Source organism: Drosophila innubila (genome assembly GCF_004354385.1).
Source record: "Drosophila innubila isolate TH190305 chromosome 2L unlocalized genomic scaffold, UK_Dinn_1.0 4_B_2L, whole genome shotgun sequence".
Lineage (NCBI taxonomy): Eukaryota > Metazoa > Arthropoda > Insecta > Diptera > Drosophilidae > Drosophila > Drosophila innubila.
The window spans coordinates 22,280,496-22,307,724 of NW_022995372.1; the positions used below are offsets into that span (position 1 = coordinate 22,280,496).

Genomic DNA, 27,229 nt, shown 5'->3' on the forward strand with positions numbered 1-27,229 from the left:
GCCGTTGTTGTTGTCGTTGTTGCCGTTGTTGTTGTTGCTGCTGCTGTTCTTGTTCTTGTTTTTATTGTTGGTTGACTCCAATCTGCTTTGGTTGCTGCGCCACACGACGATGGAAATGGCGATGGCGATGGCGATGGCTGTGGCGAGTCAACCCAAGCCATTCAGTTGGCAAATTTTGTACGGGGGGTGTTATAAGCGTCGCGGGGGGCGGAGAGCAGTCAAGTAAAAACGAAAAGTCGAAGTACCTTTCACCGTTACGCTTACCGTTAGCTTCTGTTCTGTTTCTGTTTCAGTTCAGTTCTGTTCAGTTTTGTTCGGTTCGGCTTCTCAGTACTCGGTTTATTCTCGAGCAGTGCGGACGTCTCGAATCACTTGCTCTTCTCGCGACATTTATTATTGCGTGCTTTTTTGTCCGTTTTCCGCACAATCAACGAAAAAAGACGTAATTTTCTGGTTTTTGGAAATTTTCAACTTGAAACAACAACCCAACGGCAAAACTGAGAACGCAGTTTCTTTTAATTGATCAATCAGTTAGCGCGTGTGAGGAATTCATTTGAGTTCTGTAAAAATGACAAAATGACAGCAAAACGTGATAAGGATTACACCAAAAATAAATCTACAGCGGGTAAAAACTCATTTGACTTTCTAATGTGTTTCAAAACCCAAAATAAAGTATAGTAATTTAGACTTAACTACAATAAAAAAGACAATTTAAAAAATTTTGTTTATTTTTTAATATATCAAGATTTAAAAGTAATTTTTATTTTTACATACGAATATGATAAATTAACTTAGTTTTCTAAAATTAGTTTAACACCAAATTGTTAGATTTTCTGCTCGAAGTATAACTCAGTTTAAGGAAATTATACTTGTTCCAAACTCTAATTTCTGAAAAATTTATGAAACATACTTTATGAGCTTTAATAAAATAATATGCTTTTGATTAAAGTTCAAGTGCTATTGATTTTTGATCCAATCTGAATTGTCTATTATTTGCCAAAGAAGGAAAAATAAATTTAGATATTCGAAACAATAAAATTGGCAAAAATAAAGCTATATCGGAACAGTAACAGATTAGTAACCAAAACTAATCAAAGGAGAATCGTATTTTTTAGTCGACATTAAATATATTAATGAGTACACAAATATATGATATAAAAAAATATTTTATAATTTTTTTTAAAACACATATATTTTTTTTTTTGGTGGATATTTTTTGGGTTTAGGCCTCGGATTCTCCGCCTCCAGCTCAACCAATGGCAGTGGCATCAAATCCATTGGACTGGTGAGCTCCTCACAAAATGTAACCTCGTCGCAGGACATAAGCAAACGTACGAATAAACCACTCATGGAGAAGCGTAGACGTGCCCGCATCAATCAGAGCCTGGCCATATTGAAGGCCCTCATCTTGGAGTCGACAAAGCATCAGAATGCCAAGAACGGTGAAGGCCAAGCGAAGCATACGAAATTGGAGAAAGCGGACATTTTGGAGCTTACAGTGCGTCATTTTCAGCGGCATCGCAATCTGGATGATCCAAGTAAGTTGGAAATTCACATTGATCCGGGTTTGATTTTAGCTAATCTTTATGCTTCGTCATTCCGTCAGCAGCTGTGAATAAATATCGTGCTGGTTACACGGATTGTGCACGGGAAGTGGCACGTTATTTGGCCACGCCGGAGCCACCGCCAATGGGAAACATGCCAACGTTGGCGGAACCAGGGTCGAAGGCCAGACTGCTGCGACACTTGGATCAATGCATAGCAGAGATTGATGTGGAGATTTGCCCGACAACTTCGGAGAGTCCAAACAGCAGCAGCACCTGCTTTGATATCAAGAAGCCACAGACACAGGCCGAAGAGCATTCCTTGGATTACAGCAGTCAGGACTCCAACCCCTTGGACTACAGCAAGGGACTGAAGCTGGGAGAGACCCCGATTTTAGTGTGCAACGATCAGCGCGTGTTGCAGTCGACAACTACACTTGCCACACAGGACGAGAACAACAATCGAGGTCAACAACAGACGACGACGCAGGTGCAAGTGTTGAATCAACCCGTGATACAACAGACTCCTTCCAATGGCGCCTCTATTGGTTCCATTGCCTCCATTGGCTCCATCGAATTGAGCTACGAGCACGAGGCCAACAAGGTGGTGTGTGTCAATGTGTTGGAGCAGTACAAGCAACAGCTGAAGGTCGAGGGTGGCGCCACCAATGGTGTCTTGGTGTTGCCACCGCACTACGTGCAACTTGCGGCAGCATTGGGCTTAAGTGCCCAGCCAATGGTGGATCCAATTGCCACGCGCACGGACTTTGAGCGACTCATTGAGTTGCAACGTCTGCAACCGCATCTCGCTGGCAAATTGAGTCCCAGTTTTGCGGGCAGCATTGAGGCGGCGCATGTGGCAGCCGCTGCAGCAGCTGCCTATGCCAACAGTGTGGCAAACAACACAACGGTGGCAGCAATGCTCACCGAGAGACCCGCCTCGGTGGCATCCTCCTCGGCCGCCGCGTCGATCAGTTCAGGTGTCTCCGAGCTCAAGTCGGCACCGGCAACGCAGCAATCCTCGCCGCGATCCGAAAGCGGCATCGGTTCCAATGAGAATGAGACACTGGATGCGAGTCCACAGACAAGCAGTGCCGCTAGACACGCGCTGCGGCTGCGACAGGAGGAGGAGTACCGGGCACAACAGGTTGTTGGCCAGCAGGGATGCGATGAGAGCATGTGGCGGCCCTGGTAGATCACAGCGGCCTTGTACAGTTCGTTGGTATAGCTTTTATGTACTAAGTATATATAATATATATATATGGATATGTATGTATGTAGACTGTTGCTTTGTTATGAATACCTATGATGATTAGGATGCAGTTGTTTCATCCAGGGACTGTAATGATTATAAGTTTGATTATAATAATTACAAAACTATTCATTTTTATTGTTATAACTGTATAACTAGTATAATAATCATTATTTTTAAGCAAAAAAAAACAAATAAATCTCATAAATCAAAGATTATTTCTTGATTTATTTTTTGTTTGTAAAAAAAATGATTATATTTGTTCAAAAATAAAATTCAAGTTGTAATTTTATCTTTCCAAAGATATTACTGCTTATATATATTTTTAAGCTAAAAATTAAATTCAAGAAATAATTATTATTATTCATCTCGAAAGTATTAATTTTTGTTAATTTTTTTAATTAAGTCAGGTATACTCAAAATTAATCATTATTTGGAGAGTAAATTAATGCAAATCGTGATTTTGCAAATCATGGTGAAAATGCATAGATTATACTCTGGTAATATAATTGCTATTACCATTGAAGAAGAATATTGGTATATTTCACGCTCTTTTAAATTTACTATAAGTGAATGATTTTTTTCTTAAAAAAAAACAAACAAAATAATCATGACTTACAGTCCCTGGTTCCATCAGCCCCCTTTTAGTTCGTCCATCGCTGGAAATTCAAAAACACGAGATGAGAATTTATAAATGCATTATTCACGTGTGCCAATGCTAAAAAGACTATAAGTAGAAAGACAAACCATACTATCCCGATTATAATTAATATGCCAGACTATTTTTGTTGTGTCCAGAACCTTGCGTAAAATGTATCAAATACTAAATTAAAACTACAATAATGTTAGAAATCTACATTCTTAGTTTGATTTAAAACATGTGTGTGTTAACTTAGATAAACGTTTATTTTAGGTAACTTTCTTAGATACCCCAATGTATATATATCGAGTATAAATTAAAAATATATAATATTATTGCTTTGTGTTAATTGGATATGCATATAAATATTTCAAACGAACGGTGCAACAATTGAACTTATGCAATCAAAAAACGAAAGTTGCTTAATTAAGAACTACTTGGATTTCATTGTTGTCAATGATTTACGTGGCGCCGATTGACGCTGACGCGCCAGGAATGTTTGTCCCGAACTCATTAATAAGGCCAATTTCGAGTCGACAGCATCACGTTGGGCATTTATGCCCAATCTATAGAAAGCTGTCGTCATCAGCTGCTCCTCCATGCCGCTCATCTTAGGTTTTGCTTCTTCCTCAATCACATCGACGCTCTTTTCCAGTGCACTGGCTTCTATTACTATGAAATTGGATTTTAAAATGGTAAGAGTATGATCAATTTATTTCAATTCCTTAAACAAACCATTGGCTATGCGCGGATCTATATTTTTGATGACTTCCTTAGCCCTTTCCACACATTTGCGGTACTTGACTTCATAGGCCAAAACCTCCTGCTCCCGTGTTGCCAAACTTGACTCCAGTTGTGTGACTTTGCACTGCAGTGTTGAGTTTTGTGTAGCAGATTCCTCGATTTGCAAAGCTGTCAAATACATCAAAAACAATAAATTTTATTATATTCATAAATATAAAAACATTTCCCACATACTTTTTTGATCATTCAGTTCCATTAGCTGCTTGATTTGTTTGCTGAATTCATTTCTGTTGTATAAAAAATTTAAGTAAATGAATTAAGCGCTTATTTAAAATTGAAAATCGTGTGCTTACTCCTTTAATATAGGATCATCGCTTTGTGAGGCATGCGATAAGGAGAGAATCCGTTCATTGGCCGTCTTCAATTGTTCGCGCAGATGCTCGCAACGTTTATTTGCATCATCCAGCAGTTGCTGTATTAAAAATATTTGTTAGTAATTTAAAATGCCATTTTTAAGTAGTTCAACTTACCGCCAATGCTGTTTGTCCACCTTGTCCCTCGCGCAGCGCCTTGTTCTCCGCCTCTAGGCGTTGTATTTTGTCCATCATAGCTGACGGTTGCAATTCCCGCGACATCGTTGTGCCTGTTATGCTGCCCGAGTTGGTTGACAACTGTCCACATTTGAGTTCATCGAAGGCTTCACGCAGATTGTCCCTTTCCTTGAGCAGACTATCTTTAGCACGTTGTAGTGCTAGATTCTTGCCCTCCAAATTCTTGTTATCAAACTCCAGCTTTACATTTTTACTGCTTTCATTGTCTAGTTTGGCATGTAGATCCTGTATCTCTTTTTTAAAGAGTTCGATTTGGCCCTTTGTGTTGGCATAACGTTTGGCGTCTTCTTCGAATTGTGCGTTTTGTTGTACGTAGTCGGCACTGCGCTCCTCCAACATTTTTACATGCTTCTTCAGGTCATTATATTCCTCTAATTTCTTTTTGTACGTCTCCAGTTGCGCCTCGCACACCTTTAGCTTATCTGTTGATTCCCGCAGCACGTCTACTTCATCTTTAAGAGTTGTCAGCACCGCGGTGCTTTTCTATAAGACCAAAAATAAATCATCTTGAAATCTCTAATGAGAATCATGTAAAAATACCATTAGATCATCTATGCGCTGCTGCATGTGCAACAAATCCGTCTCCTGTTGCTGCGCTTTAATCTTCAAATCTTCACGAGCGCCCTCAGACTGCAATAGTTCCTCCTTCACCAAGTCCAATTGTCGCCTAAGATGTTGAGAAATTAAATTAATAATTTTATAATAAAATATATAAAGATATTAGTGCAGACCTCAGCTCATTGTAACGTACGGATCCTGCTTGTATGGGACCCAGTGAAACGCCATCGTCGCCAATTGTGTTGTGCTCCAGGCGTGCAAATTCCTGCTGCACCTTTTGCAACTCCTGCTGTAAATTGGTTTTCTCATCAATTAATAGCAACATTTTCTTCTCGGTTTCGAAACATTTCTGGGCCATGGCATCGCGTTCATCCTGCAGCTGCAACGCCTTGGCACTGCCATCGAGCATGCCGCTAAGGGAATTTCGGGAAAGCGAGCTGACAACGCCTCCTTCCGATGCCTGACGTGTCGAGGTTTCCAATTCTTGCAGTGCCCGCATAATGTTCGCCTGCAGTTCCTCTTCCAGGCACATGATCTCGGTGATGTAGGACTGTTTTTTGGCACAATTGACTGCACAACCCAGCACCAGCTGCAGCAGGCGCTCCAGCTCCGTGAGATCACACTTTTCGGCAATTGCCTGCACATCCGGTCTTAAGAAATTATTATGTAGCGTATAATTCAACACATCCGTGTAGTATTCATAGACGCCCTCGACAACTTTTTTCAGATTACTCATACGCAAGCGCCAATTGATGCCTACAGCGCTCGATTTAATCTTCGACAGCCACGAATCTGTAAACGATTCAGGTGCAAACTGATTCAAAGCCTGGGCGAGTGCAACTCCATCGGCCAACTCCTCAGCATTTGCATGTGGTGCATTCAGATTGAGTGTTTTGAACCACTCAAGTAGGCTATAATACATTCCGTTCTGACTGGACATCGTATACGTTAAATAAAAATGACAAAACCAAACAGAAATTAGAAATTTTCACAGATAAAAATAAAACAGCTGTTGCACAGTAAACAAAACAGCTGCAGCCAACGATAGGGATGAAAGTCGACTGCTTACCTATCAGTTATCGACAAATCGATAACTATATCCGTTGAATTTGTCAAGTAGAGGGATTCCGTTGCAGATATTTACATGCGATTTGGTCATATCTGTTTTTAAATTTATCTAAATATTTCATTTGTTTTTATTTAAATCAGCCTACTTATTGCACATGATGTATCGATGTATCGAGTTGTCTTTTCTCAAGAGAGTGTAGTTAGTTCAAGCAAATGTTATCGTTTGAAGAAGTGGCGAATTAGAATTTTCGGCGAATTTTAATTCGCCGATATTTGTAATAAATGAATTTTCCTTTTAGCAGACACAATTTATTTGTAACATAAAATAAAAGTCTTAATTAGTTGCCATGTTAAAATCGATAGCTGCTGTTGTGCCACATCCACTCTTCATACATTGCTCCACCCATTTGAGTTTATCATCACGCTCTCTTATTTTATCTACTGGTGTCCAGCTTAAATCAAACTCGAGTCTGTAACTGCCCTTAAAAGTCTGGTCTACCGAATGATTCCATTCCTACAAAAAATAAAAACAAATATGACGATGTAAAGATAATAATATAACAACACTAGAAGACTACCTCTGGCGACAGCATGCTAAAATAGTTTTGGCCTGTTGACCTTTGATACAGATGATAGATATGACCAGGCTTTTTAGTAAAATTACATGCGGCACTGTGAAGAGCTTGACTCTCGTTAGATTCCTGAAGTATGTTCATAGCCTGCGCTTGCAGCATTTTAATCTAAAATAAGCTCATATTACAAACTGTCTGCTAATTATTGATAAGAACATTACCTGATCCAGAATAACAACTAATTTTTGACTTGTGCTATTCTTTAGCTGTTTATCAGCTAGTTGTATTTGTTGAGCTAAGTGGATAATATCAGTTTCATCATGCATAGAAACACGCAGCGGATCTATTTGAAATTGTGGATTTCTCTCCACCAATTGAGCTGCATTCGAAATTAAAACAAAATTTAGTTCTAAAAATATCATAAAGCCCGATTAGACTATTACCTTTTTTAATGGCTGATTCGTAAGTAAGCTTTTGATCCATTGTTGCAGTCCTTTTCATTACAGAGTCATCGATAAAGGAGAAGATTATTAATTTATTATAATCCGAAAGATAGTAGTGTTTACACAACAAAAAAAAACATGTGTTTAGTGATGAACTCGATTCGATACTTCCGATATGTTGTGGTTACCGATTAATTTTCCAACCAAAAGCGACTCTGGGTTGATTCAAAAAACCCCACGATAATGGTACATTTATTAATTAAGTAAACTTGCTTCCATATTCATATTCATAATTGCTTATAATATTAATATATATATTTTTAAACTAACTTTCGTTAGACATCTGTTTTTCGGCAAAAAATATGATAAATCGTAATCAAAATGTTAACATAATGTTATTCGCATTTTGGAACGGATGCCGTTTATAAAAATAAAAAGCGCCAAAAAAATGTTTAAAAAGAGCCAATTTCACTAAAAAAAGACCCAGTATCATTAAAAAACCAATTTAATGGAAATTACCCAATTCTTATAAAACAACCTAATTATTTGCAAAACGAAATTTTTTAACCAGGGAATCATACAGAAACAAATATCGGTTAGGGCTCTATTTCAACTTTTGTCTTTCGGTTTCGGTATCAGTACAGGTACGTAACGGTACAAGAAATCAATTTTGAAACATTATAAAATGTTAAGATGTCGTTTTATAATAAATATGACATCGAAATAAATAGCTACCCCTAGGGAAAAAATTTTTGAATGCAGAATGAGTTAAGAGGCCAAATCATGATCAAAATGACATTCTACTTGAAATCGGGTCAGTTTTGATCAAGTTATGACAGTTTGAAGTTGGTCAGACTTTGGAATTAGTCACTTTACAAGTCAAAATTTTTGTACAATTTCACATGATTTTTTACAAAAAAATGAAAGGTCTCAGAATCAAGTTTAAAGTGTTGTTTTATACTAAATACGATACAAGGAGTTAATTAAAAGTTAAAACTTAAGATTTAAAATTTTGAATTTTCAAAAATTCAAAGAGGGAACCTAACCATCGAAATCGAATCTTGGTCGAAAATAATTAAATTTTCTAAATGAACAAAATTTGAATGAAGAATGAATTAAGAGGCCAAATCATGATTAAATTGGCATTCCGCTTGAAAATTGGTTCAGTTTTGATCAAGCTATGACAGTTGGAACTTGGTCAACTCTTTAACCACAACCGTACCGGTACAAACGTTTCGGTATTCGGTTCTTGACAGATAATTTTCATTCGGTTACGGTTTCAGTTCCGGTACTAAAAATGAAACGGTTAGTTTCGGTTAACGGTTCCGGTACCGGCTCCGGCGTTAATACCTGTTTTTAACTCATGTCTATAAAAATGTCTTTAAATAATAAAATATTTTAAATTAACATTAACATTGAGAATATCAGACCAATGGTACAATACATTTATATTGTTTGTAGTGAAAAAAATTAGAGCTAAATTACATTCTTAATAGTTTTCAAGAAACTCTTGATTAATTAAACCAAAAATCATTGCGCCAACGGATAAACAAAAGCAAGTTTTGGCACAAAACGCCAAGTGTGGCAGCCGCGCGTACTTGTGTTATTAACATTGATCACATTGATTAACATTGATTAGAAAATCCCGGAATTAACACACAATTCGATTTCTTTAGTTGTTTTATTTAGAACAATAAATAGTTGTGTATCGTTGTATCCTCCAAGCTACCTGGACACTTGAAAAATATTTTGCTGTTTCAAATTATTAACTAGTAAATGCATTCCAGCAATAGTATAAGAGTTTCTATATAAAAATATATGGTTATTCTTTACAAAATTATCATCCGTTAACTACTCCGACTAATCGAGTTTGTTGTTTTCATAGGCCTGCAAGTGGTATAAAATGAAACTGAGTGTAAATTGCTTATTTTATTAGATTGTTTGTGTTTTACCTGCTCTGCTATTTTCAAAAGGTGCTCGAATGTTGTCTTTCCCGTCTGCATAACCATGCTATAGAAAACACTGCTTTGGGATCCCGTTAAAAGTTCATAAGGTGCGGCGAATTCAATAATGTGACCAGCATCCAATACCATTACCTTATCTGAATCCATAATAGTGTGTAGCCGATGAGCTATTGTCAGTACCGTGCAGTCCTTGAACTTATTTCTGATGGTGGTCTGAATAAGTGCATCAGTTTGTGGATCCACATTGGCGGTGGCCTCATCCATAACGAGAATTCGATTCTCCCGGAGAATGGCACGTGCCAGACATAGGAGTTGTCGTTGACCCACGCTGAAATTTGAGCCACCCTCGGAAATGGTACTCTGCAGTCCCATTGGCAACTCGAATATATCCTCTTTTAGATGAACCTAGACATTATAAGAGATAGTGAGGTCTGCTCAACTGAATTTTTGTTATCTCTTACCTCATCAAGAGCCTGCCACAATTTCTCGTCCGCATATTGTTCAAATGGATCTAAATTATATCGTATCGTGCCAGAGAAAAGTACGGGCTCTTGGGGTATAATCGAAATTTTACTTCGCAGATCATGTAAGCCCAATTCTTCTGTATCGCGTTTGTCGATCAAGATAGAACCATCGTTATAAGATAGACGGAATAGTGCATTTATCAATGAGGATTTTCCTGCTCCAGTGCGTCCCACAATACCGACTTTTTCACATGGTTGGATAATAAAGTTGAGAGATTTAAGTACATAGGGAGATTGAGGATCTGGCACATATCGTAGACTCAAATCATCAGCTACAATTTCCCCATCTTCTGGCCAATTTAACGTTGGTTTCTTTCCAGCAGCTGATGTAAACTCTCCTTCCGCTTTTAAGTTCCTATACTCAATCACGCGCTCTACGGAGGTCATAGAATTCTCCAGTTCAGCAGACTGTCGCATGCCCCATTGCACCATCCCAGTCATGGACATGGCCTGTGTAATCGCCAAGCCAATTTGTCCTGGATTCTCGGGAGGATTGAAAAAGTTATTTAAAATAATGATGAGAACATAAACGACGCAGAAAAGATCCAGATAGTAGCCAAAGGCTCGACTAGTCGAGAGAAATGTGTAATAACCAATGGAATGATTATCCTGATAATGATCATATTCCGAAATTAACATTCTCTGCGCCCTCATCGCTCTTATCGTGGGAAGACCATTCAGAGTGCCTCCAAAATGGGAGTACATCGGAGAACGAGCAACAGCCTCCAGTCTTTTTACATCACGTGACGTACTCAGGTAAAAATCACGTATATAGTAAAAGGATAAGAGCATGGCGAAGGTATTGATTAGATACCAAGGATTCGAAATACACAAAACAGTTATAATCCCTGTCAAAGTCAGGAAGATCTGTATACAGTCCAGCATTACGGCGGGCAATACTTCATCCACCTGTCCCAGGTCCATCGCGAAACGATTTAATATCCTTCCCGAAGGATTTGTGTTGAAGAAATACATGGCAGCATGTGTAATCCCCCGGAACATGGAGTTATGCAGTTGAGTCGAGGCATGCATGGACACACTGAAGAACAGAATCGTACGTAATAAGGCAAACACAATCAACGCTATATTGATGGCGGCAAAGTAATAAATATCCAGAGAGGCGGAGGAGTTATTCTTAACCCTGCAAGAGAGAATCGAAAATAGAGGAAATGCATTAAAATATATTTAATTGATTAGATCTTACAATTTTTTTATTTCGAGAGAAACAGAAAAGGGGGATTCCCCCGTGATTGCAGGTTGAAAATTTTAATTAAGTGAGAAAGAAAGTTCCTGTTCTTTTAAATCTGTTAATATTATTGCCGTTTATCATACAAATTGTAAATAAATAAATGTTAACTTGACTTACCAGTAGGACAGAAAGTAATCTCCCCAAGAGGCCATCACCTGCGTGCCAATGCACAAGAATACAACCAAGAGGAACACGAACCAACTGCAACCGGCGGCAAAGTATTTCTGATACATGTCCCAGCCAATTTTCCCTGCAGATCTAGATTCCTGAACTTCCTTGGGCTTCTCTTGGGCAATCAGTGAGTCGGCAACACTTGAACCCATGGAGGAGACACTATCCCGACTCTCCACACTATTGTTGCGGGAATACGACGTGGCTTTTCCATTATAATCTCCAGCAGCCTGCGGGTCCTTAACCTCCTCTTCAGTCTCTTCTGGTGTTTGCTGGGTAAGGAGCTGGGCAAAGTCCTGGCCACTCTTGAGCATATGTTCGTAGGTGCCAATGTCCGTTACCTTACCGTTGTCCATGATGACAATCTGGTCGGCGTGCTCCAGATACTGCAGTTGATGTGTGACCAAGATGACGAGCTGATTGCGTAGAAATCCTCGCATACATTGCTCGAAGAGATGACGTCCCACATGGGTGTCGACGGCGCTGAGAGGATCATCGAGGAGGTAGACATCCGCCTTTCGGTAGACAGCACGTGCCAGACTTATGCGGGCCCTCTGCCCTCCAGAGAGAGATGCTCCACGCTCTCCGACAATTGTCTTGTCTCCCTGATCCAACAGCTCAAAGTCCCGTTCCAGAGCGCACATCTTGACTACAGTTCGATAGCGTTGCTTGTCAGTGGCACGCATAAGCAATGCAACTTTCCTGTCTCCGCACGAAGCTCGCCAAGAATGGCCCTATGACTGCTACGAGCTGTTGTCGCTGCAGCCTTATATTAATATCGTCCAAAATGGGATCAGTGTGCTCCACATTCCAACGTGCTCTCAGATCCTTGATTTCAACGACGATATCAGTAAAGCTGGCGGAGGACAAGGGCTGCTTGCCATTCCTTAAATGATTATTCTCCTCAGCTTCATTCTTGTCCTCTTCCTCTTCTTGGTCTAGCATAAAGGCATCAGTCTCTTCCCGTAGCATGAACTGTGTTATCCTTTTCAAGGATACCAATAATTCGGCCACCTGGGACATGCCACTGGGAAAGAATTTGCTCACTGTCCGACGTAAGATGTTGTAAAAGGCCGTCACACAAAATGCTCTCTCTGCTGTCAATTGTCCTCCTGTGAGCACGAAGGCCAAGAGGCTGGAGAAGATTGCGACTCTACCCAGCGTAATCTCAAAGGAAAGCAGTACTCCTCGTATGTAATTCACTTTTCTGATGACTCTCATCTCGCTGGCTCGTGTGCTGGAAATCAGTTTCTCGAAGGGCATCTCCCAGGCATACATCTTAATCACCTGAATCCCAGCTATGATCTCGTTCATCATCCTCACCCTTTGATCTGTTCGAAGAGCAGTCTTCAGTCTTAGAGCTGAGGTCAATCTGCTGAGATACGTCTGGAGAGGCAGGTAGAGCAACAGGATGGCAATGCCATAAAAGGAGGCGACTCCGATTTGTTGATAGAGAAAGTACGAGGCAAACAACAGCTCCAGTGGTCCCAGCCATAGAAAGTGGAGGTGAATCAAGGCACGATCAAAACGACCCAGATCATTGGACACCAGATTCACCACCTGCCCCGTTGTTGTGCCTCCAAGTGCGGTACGGCTCAAACGAAGAGCCTTGCGATAAATGGCACAGCTGACAGCGACTCTCATTTTCATCGCCAGATGCATCATGTGCATCATGAAGGGATGGAAGAGAAGCACACCCATTACTATAAAGGTCACCAAGACGGCTCCATAAATCTGAGCATTGAGACTGTTTCCATTTCCATTTGTGGCAAACTCCGATATTAGCCCCGCCAAAAGAAGTGGCATAGTTGCTCTAAGAATGAAAATACTTTTAGTTCGACACTCGTTTTATACTTATAATGGGACTTACCTCAATCCCAATTCGAGTCCACCAATAACAAAGCCAGATAGTACCAATTCCCAGCCAAAAAACCTTCAATATTACTCTAAGCATGCCATTATTTGGATTACGTCTATTCTTCTTGACCTCATCCTGCCAAGCTTGAAATAATCTCTCTCCTAGTTTTTCTCCTTTATGCTCGCTGAGCACATCATATAGATCATTGGGTCCCAATGTAGTTTTCCTTCCCTTAAACAATATAGGCAGTGCAAAGCTAAAACAATTAATCAAATTATTTATAGTTAAGAAAATTAATTAAAAACTATTTACAATATTAATGTCAATAATTTAAATCTTGACAATTAGTTTTTTCCTTTGCATTAGATAAACTTAATTCAAAATTTTAAAGAACCAGAAGACCTAAATTATGTTTGTTGTTTTCAAATATAATAATAAAATTTATAAAAATAAATAAAAACAAACATGCCTTTGGTAGTTCTTATCGAAATAAATTGACTCTGTAAGTCAAGGTCATATTTATTTTTACAAATGAAAAGCATGTAACATGTAATTTAATTATATATTTGTATTGCGTGAAAGACACACAATTATTGTATAATTACAACTGATAAACAAATAATGCATATTATCTTATCATTGATAACAGATAGAACAACTTTTTACTACTGTCAGACTTTAAATTTTTGAAGGTTAAGACTTATGGTAGAGCATGGAAAGTTTCCTGGTCATGAAATCCTAAATCATCAAATGTGATTTCCACTTACCAAAACATTAAAGCCGATATACAATTTGCATTCTCGCGCGGATTAGGCGCCAATTTATCAGCTTTCATCTTTGAAGGAACTCAGCTTAAATATTTATTCGATTAAAATATTACTTGATATTTTTTAATTAGTATCAGAATTTAAAAAAAAAGAACACAGAATTTTTTATAATTTTTAAATAATACACTGCGCCAACAAATAACGAGTTGATAGAATCACTTATATTTGTTATGTTAAAGATTGCAAACGTTTTGTAGCATTTACATCATTTTTCCGATAAGAACATCAGACGCCAGATGGCAATTATTCATAATTTCATCACACATTTTGCACACATATAACAAACAATCATTTAATATCTTCGCTGGTATATTACTTACATCTTTGCAATTTTAATTTACAACAACAATTTCAAACCTTTTCATTTGATTAAGTTGTGGACAAGAAATACTCAGTCCGCAACTCAAAACATAACTAAAAGCAAAATAGAGAAAATGCTCTCTGTGAAACTTTGGCAGCAGCTGTAGGAACAGCTGATGGCCAACGCTCTCAGTAGGAGCAGTGTTGCCATATCGACTCATTACGTGCTTGCTTATCTATTACGTATACGTTTTGACATTAAATGAGCATAAGAGTGGGTGGTCCTTATAATAATAACGTACTTAATTCATATTAAATTTAAATAGTATTAATTAACTATTATAAGCTAGTTAATTAGAGATTTTTTAAAATAAAGTAAGTTGCGTGATAATTACTTGATTTTATATCCAATATTTTATTATATAGAATAAGATTGTCTTCTTTCTTTTAGATTTACATTGTATTTTATTGAACTACGAATATAAAGTCGTATAGAAAATAAGTAGATTTACTTTACAGAAATTCATTTTCATTGCAATTGATTTTTAATTAACACACATTGTAAGTACATACAAAATTAAGAAAACATATACTACTTTACATGTAGCAAACACGCATTAAAAAAAAAATCATTCTACTTTGTTGGCCTTTAGACAATAACTTTCGACATTATTGAGCTGATTTAAAAGCCTAAAATAATTTAAGTTCTTTAAGTAAATGAAATCGATAAAATATAAATAATATGTTACCTTCTTTGCAACCTGTACGAGATTCTCATAGGTTGATTTGGCAGTCTGCTTGACCATATCATGAAAAACTGTGAATTCCGCAGAAGTGAGAAGTTCGTAGGGTGTGCCAAACTCAACAACTCTTCCCGCATCCATGACGAGCACCTTATCCGAATCCATAATAGTGTGTAGCCGATGAGCTATTGTCAGTACCGTGCAGTCCTTGAACTTATTTCTGATGGTGGTCTGAATAAGTGCATCAGTTTGTGGATCCACATTGGCGGTGGCCTCATCCATAACGAGAATTCGATTCTCCCGGAGAATGGCACGTGCCAGACATAGGAGTTGTCGTTGACCCACGCTGAAATTGGAGCCACCCTCGGAAATGGTACTCTGCAGTCCCACTGGCAACTCGAATATATCCTCTTTTAGATGAACCTAGAGATTATGAGAGATAGTGAGGTCTGCTCAACTGAATTTTTGTTATCTCTTACCTCATCAAGAGCCTGCCACAATTTCTCGTCCGCATATTGTTCAAATGGATCTAAATTATATCGTATCGTGCCAGAGAAAAGTACGGGCTCCTGGGGTATAATCGAAATTTTACTTCGCAGATCATGTAAGCCCAATTCTTCTGTATCGCGTTTGTCGATCAAGATAGAACCATCGTTATAAGATAGACGGAATAGTGCATTTATCAATGAAGATTTTCCTGCTCCAGTGCGTCCCACAATACCGACTTTTTCACATGGTTGGATAATAAAGTTGAGAGATTTAAGTACATAAGGGGCGTGCGGATCTGGCACATATCGTAGACTCAATTCATCGGCTACAATTTGTCCATGCTCTGGCCAGTTTGCAGGTGGTTTCTTGCCTGTTGGTGACGAAAATTCTCCCTCAGCTTTTAAGTGTCTGTACTCGATCACACGTTCCACGGAGGTCATAGAATTCTCCAAATCTGCAGATTGCTTCATTCCCCCTTTTACCATCCCAGTCATAGACATGGCCTGTGTAATCGCCAAACCAATTAGTCCAGGATTTTCGGGAGGATTGAAGAAGTTATTTAATATTATGATTAATATATAAATCACGCAAATCAAATCCACATAATATCCAAATGCTCGACTTGTCGAAAGGAATGTGTAATAACCAATGGAATGATTATCCTGATAATGATCATATTCCGAAATTAACATTCTCTGCGCCCTCATCGCTCTTATCGTGGGAAGACCATTCAGAGTGCCTCCAAAATGGGAGTACATCGGAGAACGAGCAACAGCCTCCAGTCTTTTTACATCACGTGACGTACTCAGGTAAAAATCACGTATATAGTAAAAGGATAAGAGCATGGCGAAGGTATTGATTAGATACCAAGGATTCGAAATACACAAAACAGTTATAATCCCTGTCAAAGTCAGGAAGATCTGTATACAGTCCAGCATTACGGCGGGCAATACTTCATCCACCTGTCCCAGGTCCATCGCGAAACGATTTAATATCCTTCCCGAAGGATTCGTGTTGAAGAAATACATGGCAGCATGTGTAATTCCTCGAAACATGGAGTCATGCAGTTGAGTCGAGGAATGCATGGACACATTGAAGAACAGAATAGTACGCAATACGGAAAAGAGAATCAATGCTATATTGATGGCGGCAAAGTAATAGATGTCAATCGATGAGGAGGAGTTGTTCTTCACCCTGCCAAAAAGAGATTCCAAAAGTAAAGTATATTTTATTAGGAATTGTGATGTTCCAAAATTGTTAGAGTTCTGTAAGCTTTTTAGCTTAAACTCTGTTGGCATTACAGGTGTAATTGGCCGCTTAAAAGACTACTGTTATCATTTGCTGAATCTGAATTCGAAATAGACTTTTTGTCATGCCTATCGTTGCATTGTGGGTACAATACAATATTATTACAATATTTAATTAAGTGAGAAAAAACCTTTTTTTTTTATCTGTAAATATTATTGCTGTTAAGCACCGTTTTTCTTACAAATTGTGAATAAAAAAATTTAAACTTGACTTACCAGTAGGACAGAAAGTAATCTCCCCAAGAGGCCATTACCTGCGTGCCAATGCACAAGAATACAACCAAGAGGAACACAAACCAACTGCAACCGGCTGCAAAGTATTTCTGATACATGTCCCAGCCAATTTTCCCTGCAGATCTAGATTCCTGAACTTCCTTGGGCTTCTCCTGGGCAATCAGTGAGTCGGCAACACTGGAAGATACACTATCCCGACTCTCCACACTATTGTTGCGGGAATACGACGTGGCTTTTCCATTATAATCTCCAGCAGCCTGCGGGTCCTTAACCTCCTCTTCAGTCTCTTCTGGTGTTTGCTGGGTAAGGAGCTGGGCAAAGTCCTGGCCACTCTTGAGCATATGTTCGTAGGTGCCAATGTCCGTTACCTTACCCTTGTCCATGATGACAATCTGGTCGGCGTGCTCCAGATACTGCAGTTGATGTGTGACCAAGATGACGAGCTGATTGCGTAGAAATCCTCGCATACATTGCTCGAAGAGATGACGTCCCACATGGGTGTCGACGGCGCTGAGAGGATCATCGAGGAGGTAGACATCCGCCTTTCGGTAGACAGCACGTGCCAGACTTATGCGGGCTCTCTGCCCTCCAGAGAGAGATGCTCCACGCTCTCCGACAATTGTCTTGTCTCCCTGATCCAACAGCTCAAAGTCCCGTTCCAGAGCGCACATCTTGACCACAGTTCGATAGCGTTGCTTGTCCAGGGGCAGGCCAAAAAGAATATTCTCCCGCACAGTGGCACTAAAGAGCCAAGGTTCCTGTGCCGCATAGGAGCATCTTCCATGCAACTTGACAGATCCTGTCTCCGCACGAAGCTCGCCAAGAATGGCCTGAATTAAACTGGACTTCCCGGCTCCGACTGGTCCTATGACTGCTACGAGCTGTTGTCGCTGCAGCTTTATATTAATATCGTCCAAAATGGGATCAGTGTGCTCCACATTCCAACGTGCTCTCAGATCCTTGATCTCAACGAGCATGTCACTAGAACTGGCGACGGGTAAAATGCCATTATTTAGAAGATTCTTCTTCTCAGCTGCTTTTTTATTGTCCTCCACTTCGCCTTCCAGCAACTGGTCACCGGTTTCATCCCGTAGCATAAACTCTGTTATCCTTTGCAATGATACCAATAATTCGGCCACTTGGGTCATGCCAGTGGGAAAGAATTTTGTTACCGGACGACGCATGACATTGTAGAATGCCGTCACACAGAAGGCTCTCTCCGCTGTCAATTGACCTCCTGTCAGGACAAATGCCAAGAGGCTGACAAAGATTGCAATCCTGCCTAGAGTAAGCTCAAAGGAAAGCATTACTCCTCGTATGTAATTCACTTTTCTGATGACTCTCATCTCGCTGGCTCGTGTGCTGGAAATCAGTTTCTCGAAGGGCATCTCCCAGGCATACATCTTAATCACCTGAATCCCAGCTATGATCTCGTTCATCATCCTCACCCTTTGATCTGTTCGAAGAGCAGTCTTCAGTCTTAGAGCTGAGGTCAATCTGCTGAGATACGTCTGGAGAGGCAGGTAGAGCAACAGGATGGCAATGCCATAAAAGGAGGCGACTCCGATTTGTTGATAGAGAAAGTACGAGGCAAACAACAGCTCCAGTGGTCCCAGCCATAGAAAGTGGAGGTGAATCAAGGCACGATCAAAACGACCCAGATCATTGGACACCAGATTCACCACCTGCCCCGTTGTTGTGCCTCCAAGTGCGGTACGGCTCAAACGAAGAGCCTTGCGATAAATGGCACAGCTGACAGCGACTCTCATTTTCATCGCCAGATGCATCATGTGCATCATGAAGGGATGGAAGAGAAGCACACCCATTACTATAAAGGTCACCAAGACGGCTCCATAAATCTGAGCATTGAGACTGTTTCCATTTCCATTTGTGGCAAACTCCGATATTAGCCCCGCCAAAAGAAGTGGCATAGTTGCTCTAAGAATGAAAATACTTTTAGTTCGACACTCGTTTTATACTTATAATGGGACTTACCTCAATCCCAATTCGAGTCCACCAATTACAAAGCCAGATAGTACCAATTCCCAGCCAAAAACCTTCAATATTACTCTAAGCATGCCATTATTTGGATTACGTCTATTCTTCTTGACCTCATCCTGCCAAGCTTGAAATAATCTCTCTCCTAGTTTTTCTCCTTTATGCTCGCTGAGCACATCATATAGATCATTGGGTCCCAATGTAGTTTTCCTTCCCTTAAACAATATAGGCAGTGCAAAGCTAAAGTAAAGTTAAATAATATGAACCTAAAATTATAATTGCAAATTTAGTTTTAAATCATTTTAATCAAGGGTGGACATGGTGTGCTCAGCGCCTCGACGACGATGAAAGTGGCGACATTGTAAAACTTAACGGCTTAAGCTTTGTAAGAAAATTGAGCTATTGGTACTCTTTTTAATTGGAAAATTTAAATGGAGTTGGTATTTTATTTATTTTATTGATGAAAAGTCGTTTTCTGTGAAAATCTTTTCACTTTCAGTAAATTAGAGATTCCAGTTAAAAAGGCATATTATCTTATCATTGATATGAGATAGAGTATACCAACTAAAGTCGCATACCAAAAAAAATTTGCAAAATAACAGTTATTGTGTCAAAATGAGAATAATATGTCAAGTTGAAAATTTCAATACAGTGACGAAATTATTTTAAGAAAAATGGACGTAAAGAATGGGATATAAATTCGTAGCTTTAGAAAAAGTATAAATGCTAAAATTATTTATATTAAAATAAGAGCAAACAGGTTTGATTGTCAGATTTATGTTTATAGCCCACAAATGACTCAAAACAGAAACCACAAAGCGGAAATAAGCTCTGTAGGGTGGGAAACCAATTAGATTTTGTTGTAAAAACCGTATTGCGACATTTGTTACAAATGTCAAGTTCCCCTTAATCGAAATGAAGAGTTCCCCCTTAATTCAATAAGAAAATTATTTAAAATGTCTACTTTGACTTACCAAAACATTAGGGCCGAGATGCAACTTGCAGTCTCGCGAGGATTAGGCGCCAATTTATCAGCTGCCATTTTGAAATTTTTTTTGAAACGTATTTAAGTTTGAAAAAAAATTTCAATAAGTTATTTTTCGAATTTTAGAATGGTTCACTACACAAACAAATGACGAAATAATAAACTTTTAGCCACATTTACATCACATTTCAGATAAGAACATCAGACGCAAATTTGTATAATTTTATCACAGATTATGCACACTTTAACTCTTATTTTATCATCGCTGGTTTTTATACAAATGTTTGCAAATTTAAATCAAAACAAAACACACAATACAAATTTCATCCAATTTATTTGTGAACAACAAGTACTCAGTCCGCAGCTCAAAACAACACTAAAAATAAAATAGAGATAAAGTTCTCTGTAAAATTCTGGCAACAGCTGTTGACAGCGAACAGCAGTGCTGCCATATTGTCTAACTTACGTGCTTGCTTATCTATTACGATACGTATTCACATTACATGAGCATTAGAGTGGTCCTTATAATAATAACGTAATGAAACGATATCAAATTTCTATTTAAATAATTAACTTTTATAATCTCTTCAAAAATAACGTTATTTCCATGACAATGGCTTTTTTTGATCTTAATTGTATTTAAACTGTTTATTAAAAATGGACATAAATGGTTAAATGGTTCTGTTTATATATATGAATATAATAAATTTGGAATCTAAAGTTTATGCTATTCCATAGCAATTAATTTTAAACTAATATTTTCCACATAAATTTAAGAACCTTTCTTCAGATTAGAATTTTCCCTTAGTATTAAAAATAAACTCAAATCAAAACTATTCATTTATATATTTACATAAGTGGTACATATTTATTTGGTAAGGCACTGTATTCCTTTGCTTTTAGACACTTAAAATACATACAAATATATAAACAATTAGCAATTATATATTTAATACATAGGCACTTACACACAGATACATAATAAGTACATATAAAATTACGACAATATTAAATGATTAACTTGAAATTAATGAGTTTATATACATTCGATGAATCATTCCAGCATTATGATTAAACTAATAAAAACTGATTGGAGTAGATTTTACATTTGCCTTAGGATGACAGCTTTCGAGATTGTTGGACTGATTCAAATGCCTGGAAATTATAAAAATTATTGTTAGTAAATCGAGAAATATAATAATATATATATATTCTTGACCTTCTTTGCAACCTGTAAGAGATTCTCATAGGTTGACTTGCCGGTCTGCTTGACCATGTCATGAAAAACTTTGGATTCCGCAGAAGTGAGAAGTTCGTAGGGTGTGCCAAACTCAACAACTCTTCCCGCATCCATGACGAGCACCTTATCCGAATCCATAATAGTGTGTAGCCGATGAGCTATTGTCAGTACAGTGCAGTCCTTGAACTTATTTCTGATGGTGGTCTGAATAAGTGCATCAGTTTGTGGATCCACATTGGCTGTGGCCTCATCCATGACCAGGACACGATTCTCCCGTAGAATGGCACGTGCCAAACACACGAGTTGCCGTTGGCCCACACTGAAATTTGTGCCGCCTTCTGTAATTTTGCTTTGCAATCCACTTGGTAAATCGGCGACGACCTCTTTTAGCTTAACCTCCTCCAAAGAGGACCATAACTTTTCATCGCTGTACTCATCGAATGGATCCAAATTGTAACGCATTGTGCCTGAGAATAGTACGGGTTCCTGAGGTATAATCGATATTTTACTGCGCAAATCATGCAAGCCCATCTCTTGTGTATCTCGTTTATCTATTAGGATGGATCCATCGGTGTAGGAAAGTCGGAATAATGCATTTATCAGCGAGGATTTGCCAGCGCCCGTGCGACCCACAATGCCGACCTTTTCACGCGCTTTGATAACAAAGTTGAGGGATTTGAGAACGTATTCGGACTTGGCATCTGGGAAATAACGTAGGCTCAGCTCTTCAAATGATATCTTGCCATTTTCAGGCCACGATTTGGGCGGTTTCTTATCGGCAGGCGCCTCCAAAGCTCCCTCTGGTTCAATGTCCTCATATTCGACAACACGCTCTACGGCAGTCATCGTGTTCTCCAGCTCTGCAGACTGGCGCATTCCCCACTGCACCATGCCAGTCATACCCATTGCCTGAAGAAAAAGTGAATTAGTAACTGAACAGAGGATAAATTATGGTAGCTTACCTGGGTAATAGCCAGACCCACCTCGCCGCCATTAGCAGGCGGGAAAATGAAGAAACTCAGTGTTATGATGCCAATGTAGATAATACAAAAACAATCCAGCCAAAAGCCAAAGGCACGCGATGTGCTTATAAACAGATAAAAAGCCGAGCTATGCAAATCCTGATGATTATCGAATTCTCTAACAAGCACATGCTGTGCTCCAAAGGCACGTATTGTCGATAAGCCCGTAAGTGAAGCCGCCATATGGGAATAAATCGGTGAACGAGCTGTTGAGTAATACAAATTAGTTTCTGGCTGTGTAATCCTATACTTTAACTTACTGATTGCCTCCAGTCGCTTGATATTACGTGAGGTTTTCAGGTAGAACGTGCGCAGCTGATAAAAGATCAATACGAGTATCGATGTTGGAATGAGAAACAATGGATTCACAACGGCAATCACAATGACAATGCCGCCCAGTGAGAGAAAGATTTGAATGACATCCATCATGACAGCGGGCAGTATTTCATCCACCTGACCCATATCCTTTGAGAAGCGATTAAGTATACGACCCGAGGGATTCGTATTGAAAAAGTACATGGCTGCTCGCGAAATGCCACGAAACATGGAATTGTGTAAACTGATCGACGCTTTCATGGCCAGATTGAAGAATAGAAATGATCTCGCCAAGGTAAAAACGATGGTGGCAATTGTAATCAATGTAAAGATATATGTATCCAGCATTTCCGCACTCACAGACCAGCCCAATTCATTTAACCAATTGGCAAGATGATTTTCCAGCACATGGGAGGTGTTTGTATCATTTGAGATGGTCGTTTCCGAAGCCATTGCAACGGTGCTATTGTCGCTCTCCTGTCGCACATTTCCCTTCTTAGCAACCCTGGGAAGGTATTATATTTTATATTACTTATTTATTTAAGGGTTCTCCTTGAGTTCACTTACCAATATGCTAGGAAATAGTCGCCCAGGGAGGCCAACAATTGTGTCAGCACACAAAAAGCCATCATAACGAAGAATGCAAAGAAACCGCCACCAGCTTTAAAGTATTTGTTGTAAAGTCCCAATCCTATGTTGCCTTGTTCCTGCGACTCCTTGACATGCATCTGTTCAGCTGCTGTTTCATCCAGCGCAGAGTCCGCTAGGGATACCAATGATTGCTCGCTGTTGCGTCGCTTTTCGCTAGTTGATCCCGATCTGGAGTGTGATCCATCCATGTTCTGCTCATCCCGCGACGAATCTCCCAGCATTGCTGCAAAATCGAGTCCAGATTCACGCAGGGAATCATATGTGCCCACTGCGCTCACTTGTCCCTTGTCCATGATGATAATTTGATCAGCATGCTGAAGGAATTGTAGTTGATGTGTAACCAGGATGACAATGCGATCCCTTAAATATCCTCGCATGCATTTCTCAAACAAATGCCGAGCCACGTGAGTGTCCACAGCACTCAGAGGATCATCCAGAAGATAGATTGCCGTCTGACGGTAGACAGCACGGGCCAAGCTAATACGTGCCTTTTGACCACCCGAAAGGGAAGCTCCTCGTTCTCCGACAATCGTCTTATCGCCATAGGGAAGCAACTCGAAGTCCCGCTCCAGGGCACAGTTTTTCACCACAAGAGCGTAGCGTCGCTTGTCCATGGCTTGTCCGAAGAGTATATTCTGACGCACAGTTCCAGTGAATAGCCAAGGCTCTTGGGATGCATAAGAAAAACTGCCATTGACACGGATCTCTCCCGATTCCGCACGCAACTCGCCGAGAATGGCCTGAATAAGACTCGATTTTCCTGAACCTGTGCGTCCCACAATGCCCAGCAAAGTGCCTGGTTGGACGCGCAAGTTGACACCGTTGAGGGTGTAATCCGGTGAGCTGACATCCCATTTGGCCATTAATCCATTAATGGACACTTTAGCTTCAGATAGCACAGCGTTCTCATTGATATTCTGCAGAGATGTTGGCGTAAGCAACTTCTCCTTGGCTTCCAGATTATCCTGTTCCAGTTTCGAGCTTACAGTTGTCTGATTAGTGCCCGGTGTGGACACCAGTAGATCCAAGGATCTATCACTCACATCCGTCTCCTCATAAAGCATATATTTCTCTACACGCTTTATCGATATTAAAGCCTCAGCCATCTGGGAGATGCCTTGGGGAAAGAACACAGTCATTGTGGTGCGCAAAATGTTGTAATAGGCAGTGATCACAAATGCCACTTCCGGTGTTAGAAAGGTGCCCAACAGAACGTAACCAACCAGACTCAGAAAGATGGAGACACGAGTAAGAAAAATGATAAATGATAACAATATGCCACGTATGTAGGAGACGTGTCTAATTGCATTGATTTCCTTCTTTCGGGCAAATGCCACGAGATGCTCAAAAGGCAACTCCCAGGCATACATCTTGATCACTTGAATCCCAGCGATTATCTCATTCATCATCCTCACACGCTCATCTGTACGCAAAGCAGTGCGCATCCTCAGCGCCGATGTCTTCTTGCCCAGCCACGCCTGCAGAGGGATGAACATCAGCATAAATGCCACACCAAAAATAGCGGCAACTCCAATCTACAAATTAATATAATACACATTATTAGAGGAAACAACAGTAAAAACTATGCTCACCTTTAAGTACATTAGATAGGTTATAAACAATGTCTGAAGAGGTCCGACCCATAGATAATGCACAAATATGGTCGCAAAATCCAAACGTCCCACATCATTGGATATCAGATTAACAATATGACCCGCCGTCGTATCCCCCAATGCCGTCTTGCTCAATTTTAAAGCCTTGCGATAAATCATGCTGCACAATCCCACACGCATTTTCATGCCCATGTGAATGGTGCCCAGCATATAAGGATGCATGATGAATACATTGAGGGCACTGCAAGCAATCACGCCAGCGGCATAATAATAGGCGGCATCAATTGTCTCCGATCCATGGGTATAATATGATATCAGCTTAAGTAGAAAAAGTGGCTGTATCGTCCTCAGTCCCAGTTCCAGCAGGAAGAGCACTAATCCCAGTAGGGCAAAGTAAGGGCCAAAGACTTTCACCAGAGTCCGCAGCAAACTTGGTTCCTTCTTCGAGTTCTGTTGCTTCTTTAGCAACTCCCGATCCCATGCGGAGCATAATTTATCTCCGAGTGTTTCTGAAAAAGCAAAGAAAAAATTTATATTAAAGATTAATTGTAACAAAATATATATTTTGTAATTATTTTATTTAAACAACCCATTTCTAGTATTAGATTAAGGAACATAAATATCAGAAGTACCAAAATAAAGCTATATTTTTTCTGTTGTATATTATTCTGATTATAGAATGTATACAAAATGTAAAATATAGAATCTTTCCATCTATTTTTACATCAGTTCTAAAAACTTAATTCAAGTAAAATATATAATGTTTACACCTGAAACTTTATTTATTTAAAAGTTGGAGTATAAGGTTTCAACTACAATATTCCAAGTGTTGTATTGGGAGGGTTATATCTACAAACCTACATAAATAAAGACAGAACTCCAACCGAAAGTTATGTCATTATATCGATAAAACTAACGAAGACAGTCGAACGTCATTTTGGTGGTGATACAATCAGTACCAGGAGTGTAGCAACCCTTCCAAAATATTTTCACTTTTAATGCCTGATAATAAATATTGATATAATATAATGAAATCTGTTATGTTTAAAAAAAAAAATTAGCACACACACTCTAATAAATCTTTATTAATTAGAATTATCTATAATAATTAATATGATTTGATTATAAATTCACTGCATTAGTATGTTTAATTGGGCGTAGTATTGCTATCAAGATAGGTAAAAAAAAATGTGATTGTTAGGTTCGTAAAGATAATCGTTGCACATGGTTAAGCTTATCAACATGAAAGCATTAAAAAATATTCATCAAATAAAGAATAATTAAATGTGCAACACGAGTCAATGACCGAATTTACAAACGTATATATTTTAAGACTGATAAGTTAATCTCAGCTAAAGATGTTGATTGTTCCAAATTAATATAAATATTCTTTAATTTTTTTTTATTTTTTCCTTTTCTATAATATACGTGTGTACATAAATGTGCACAATAATTGTGCTCAATTGATTTGCTTTGCTCAGTCGGAAATTGACTGAAATCAATTGTTCTGTGAATACATGTACATACATATACATATACATAAACATATACAAATAAATATAAATGTCATTTATTCATTAAATTAAACTGCTTTCTTGTGAAATTCATTTCCATGTGAAAACTAAAAAAAAAAAGTATAAGTACGGATTAAAAGTGTTTTAATTTTTAAGCTCAAACATCAAAACGGAACAGAAACCGGTTTCTATGATATATAGCAGCACAGTACAACTTCACAAAAAATAAGTCAACTCAAATACTATAGTTAAATTCTACTGTAATAGTTGTCTATTTTTTTTATGGTTTACGCACCTGACTTGTGTTCCTTCAACGCCTTATAGAGATCTTCAGTTTCCAGCAATTTTTTGCGCCCCTTGAGAAACGTGGGCATAGTAAACCTACAATATTTGTTATAAAACTGTCATACTAATATACAATTATTAATTATTATTATTACATACCAGAAACATATTGCCGATATAAAACTGGCATGTTCCCTTGGATTCTCCGGCAAATCAGTTGTTTTGATTGACTGCATTGCTCAAATTGGACCTAAATACCTTTTTTTTTTTCTTATAAGGCAACAACAAATAAATAGATAAGCATAGAATAGTTTTTACATTGTTGTTCTTGGCTAATTGGTAATTACTCGACAAACGCAATGATTGATTTATCATGATATGCAGGATTTCTTCGACTTTGACGAATGTAGAATATATTAATATGTATGTATGTACATATATTTCTTATTATTTCATAACTTTACACAATTATGTGAAATAAGCATTTTATTCTTGCCATTAGCTGTAT

At 38.8% G+C, this 27,229-nt stretch overlaps 6 protein-coding genes across 6 annotated transcripts; 1 reads left to right on the forward strand and 5 right to left on the reverse strand.

Annotated features, from left to right (window-relative positions):
• The first annotated feature begins 486 nt into the window (after positions 1–486).
• Positions 487–2,824, forward strand: LOC117781134. Its single transcript, XM_034617862.1, has 3 exons — positions 487–625; positions 1,227–1,538; positions 1,610–2,824. The coding sequence occupies exons 1-3, from the start codon at positions 577–579 to the stop codon at positions 2,737–2,739; spliced, it is 1,491 nt and encodes a 496-aa protein (XP_034473753.1). The 5' UTR covers positions 487–576; the 3' UTR covers positions 2,740–2,824.
• Positions 2,825–3,665: 841 nt separating this feature from the next.
• Positions 3,666–6,378, reverse strand: LOC117781454 (protein hook). The gene is made up of 7 exons (XM_034618217.1): positions 5,523–6,378; positions 5,332–5,458; positions 4,711–5,274; positions 4,534–4,652; positions 4,415–4,467; positions 4,172–4,348; positions 3,666–4,108 (listed from the first exon to the last, which is right to left on the reverse strand). The coding sequence occupies exons 1-7, from the start codon at positions 6,287–6,289 to the stop codon at positions 3,870–3,872; spliced, it is 2,046 nt and encodes a 681-aa protein (XP_034474108.1). The 5' UTR covers positions 6,290–6,378; the 3' UTR covers positions 3,666–3,869.
• A 331-nt stretch (positions 6,379–6,709) lies between these two features.
• Positions 6,710–7,545, reverse strand: LOC117780632 (uncharacterized protein C1orf50 homolog). The gene is made up of 4 exons (XM_034617241.1): positions 7,433–7,545; positions 7,211–7,368; positions 6,996–7,157; positions 6,710–6,931 (listed from the first exon to the last, which is right to left on the reverse strand). Exons 1-4 carry the CDS (start codon positions 7,488–7,490, stop codon positions 6,752–6,754), a joined length of 558 nt encoding a protein of 185 aa, XP_034473132.1. The 5' UTR covers positions 7,491–7,545; the 3' UTR covers positions 6,710–6,751.
• A 1,549-nt stretch (positions 7,546–9,094) lies between these two features.
• LOC117780062 (probable multidrug resistance-associated protein lethal(2)03659) lies at positions 9,095–14,444 on the reverse strand. Its single transcript, XM_034616443.1, is given in 9 exon segments — positions 9,095–9,319; positions 9,385–9,801; positions 9,858–11,061; positions 11,287–12,031; positions 12,034–12,069; positions 12,072–13,153; positions 13,211–13,269; positions 13,271–13,454; positions 13,966–14,444. Coding segments are annotated over 9 exon segments (3,822 nt in total). The 5' UTR covers positions 14,034–14,444; the 3' UTR covers positions 9,095–9,292.
• A 373-nt stretch (positions 14,445–14,817) lies between these two features.
• Positions 14,818–20,138, reverse strand: LOC117780061 (probable multidrug resistance-associated protein lethal(2)03659). The gene is made up of 6 exons (XM_034616442.1): positions 20,071–20,138; positions 19,094–19,336; positions 17,081–19,036; positions 15,548–16,751; positions 15,075–15,491; positions 14,818–15,015 (listed from the first exon to the last, which is right to left on the reverse strand). Exons 1-6 carry the CDS (start codon positions 20,136–20,138, stop codon positions 14,995–14,997), a joined length of 3,909 nt encoding a protein of 1,302 aa, XP_034472333.1. The 3' UTR covers positions 14,818–14,994.
• Positions 20,139–20,908: 770 nt separating this feature from the next.
• LOC117780668 (probable multidrug resistance-associated protein lethal(2)03659) lies at positions 20,909–26,991 on the reverse strand. Its single transcript, XM_034617293.1, has 8 exons — positions 26,881–26,991; positions 26,732–26,817; positions 24,902–25,431; positions 23,226–24,844; positions 22,604–23,163; positions 22,284–22,549; positions 21,301–22,230; positions 20,909–21,236 (listed from the first exon to the last, which is right to left on the reverse strand). The coding sequence occupies exons 1-8, from the start codon at positions 26,955–26,957 to the stop codon at positions 21,195–21,197; spliced, it is 4,110 nt and encodes a 1,369-aa protein (XP_034473184.1). The 5' UTR covers positions 26,958–26,991; the 3' UTR covers positions 20,909–21,194.
• Between the last annotated feature and the right edge of the window lie 238 nt (positions 26,992–27,229).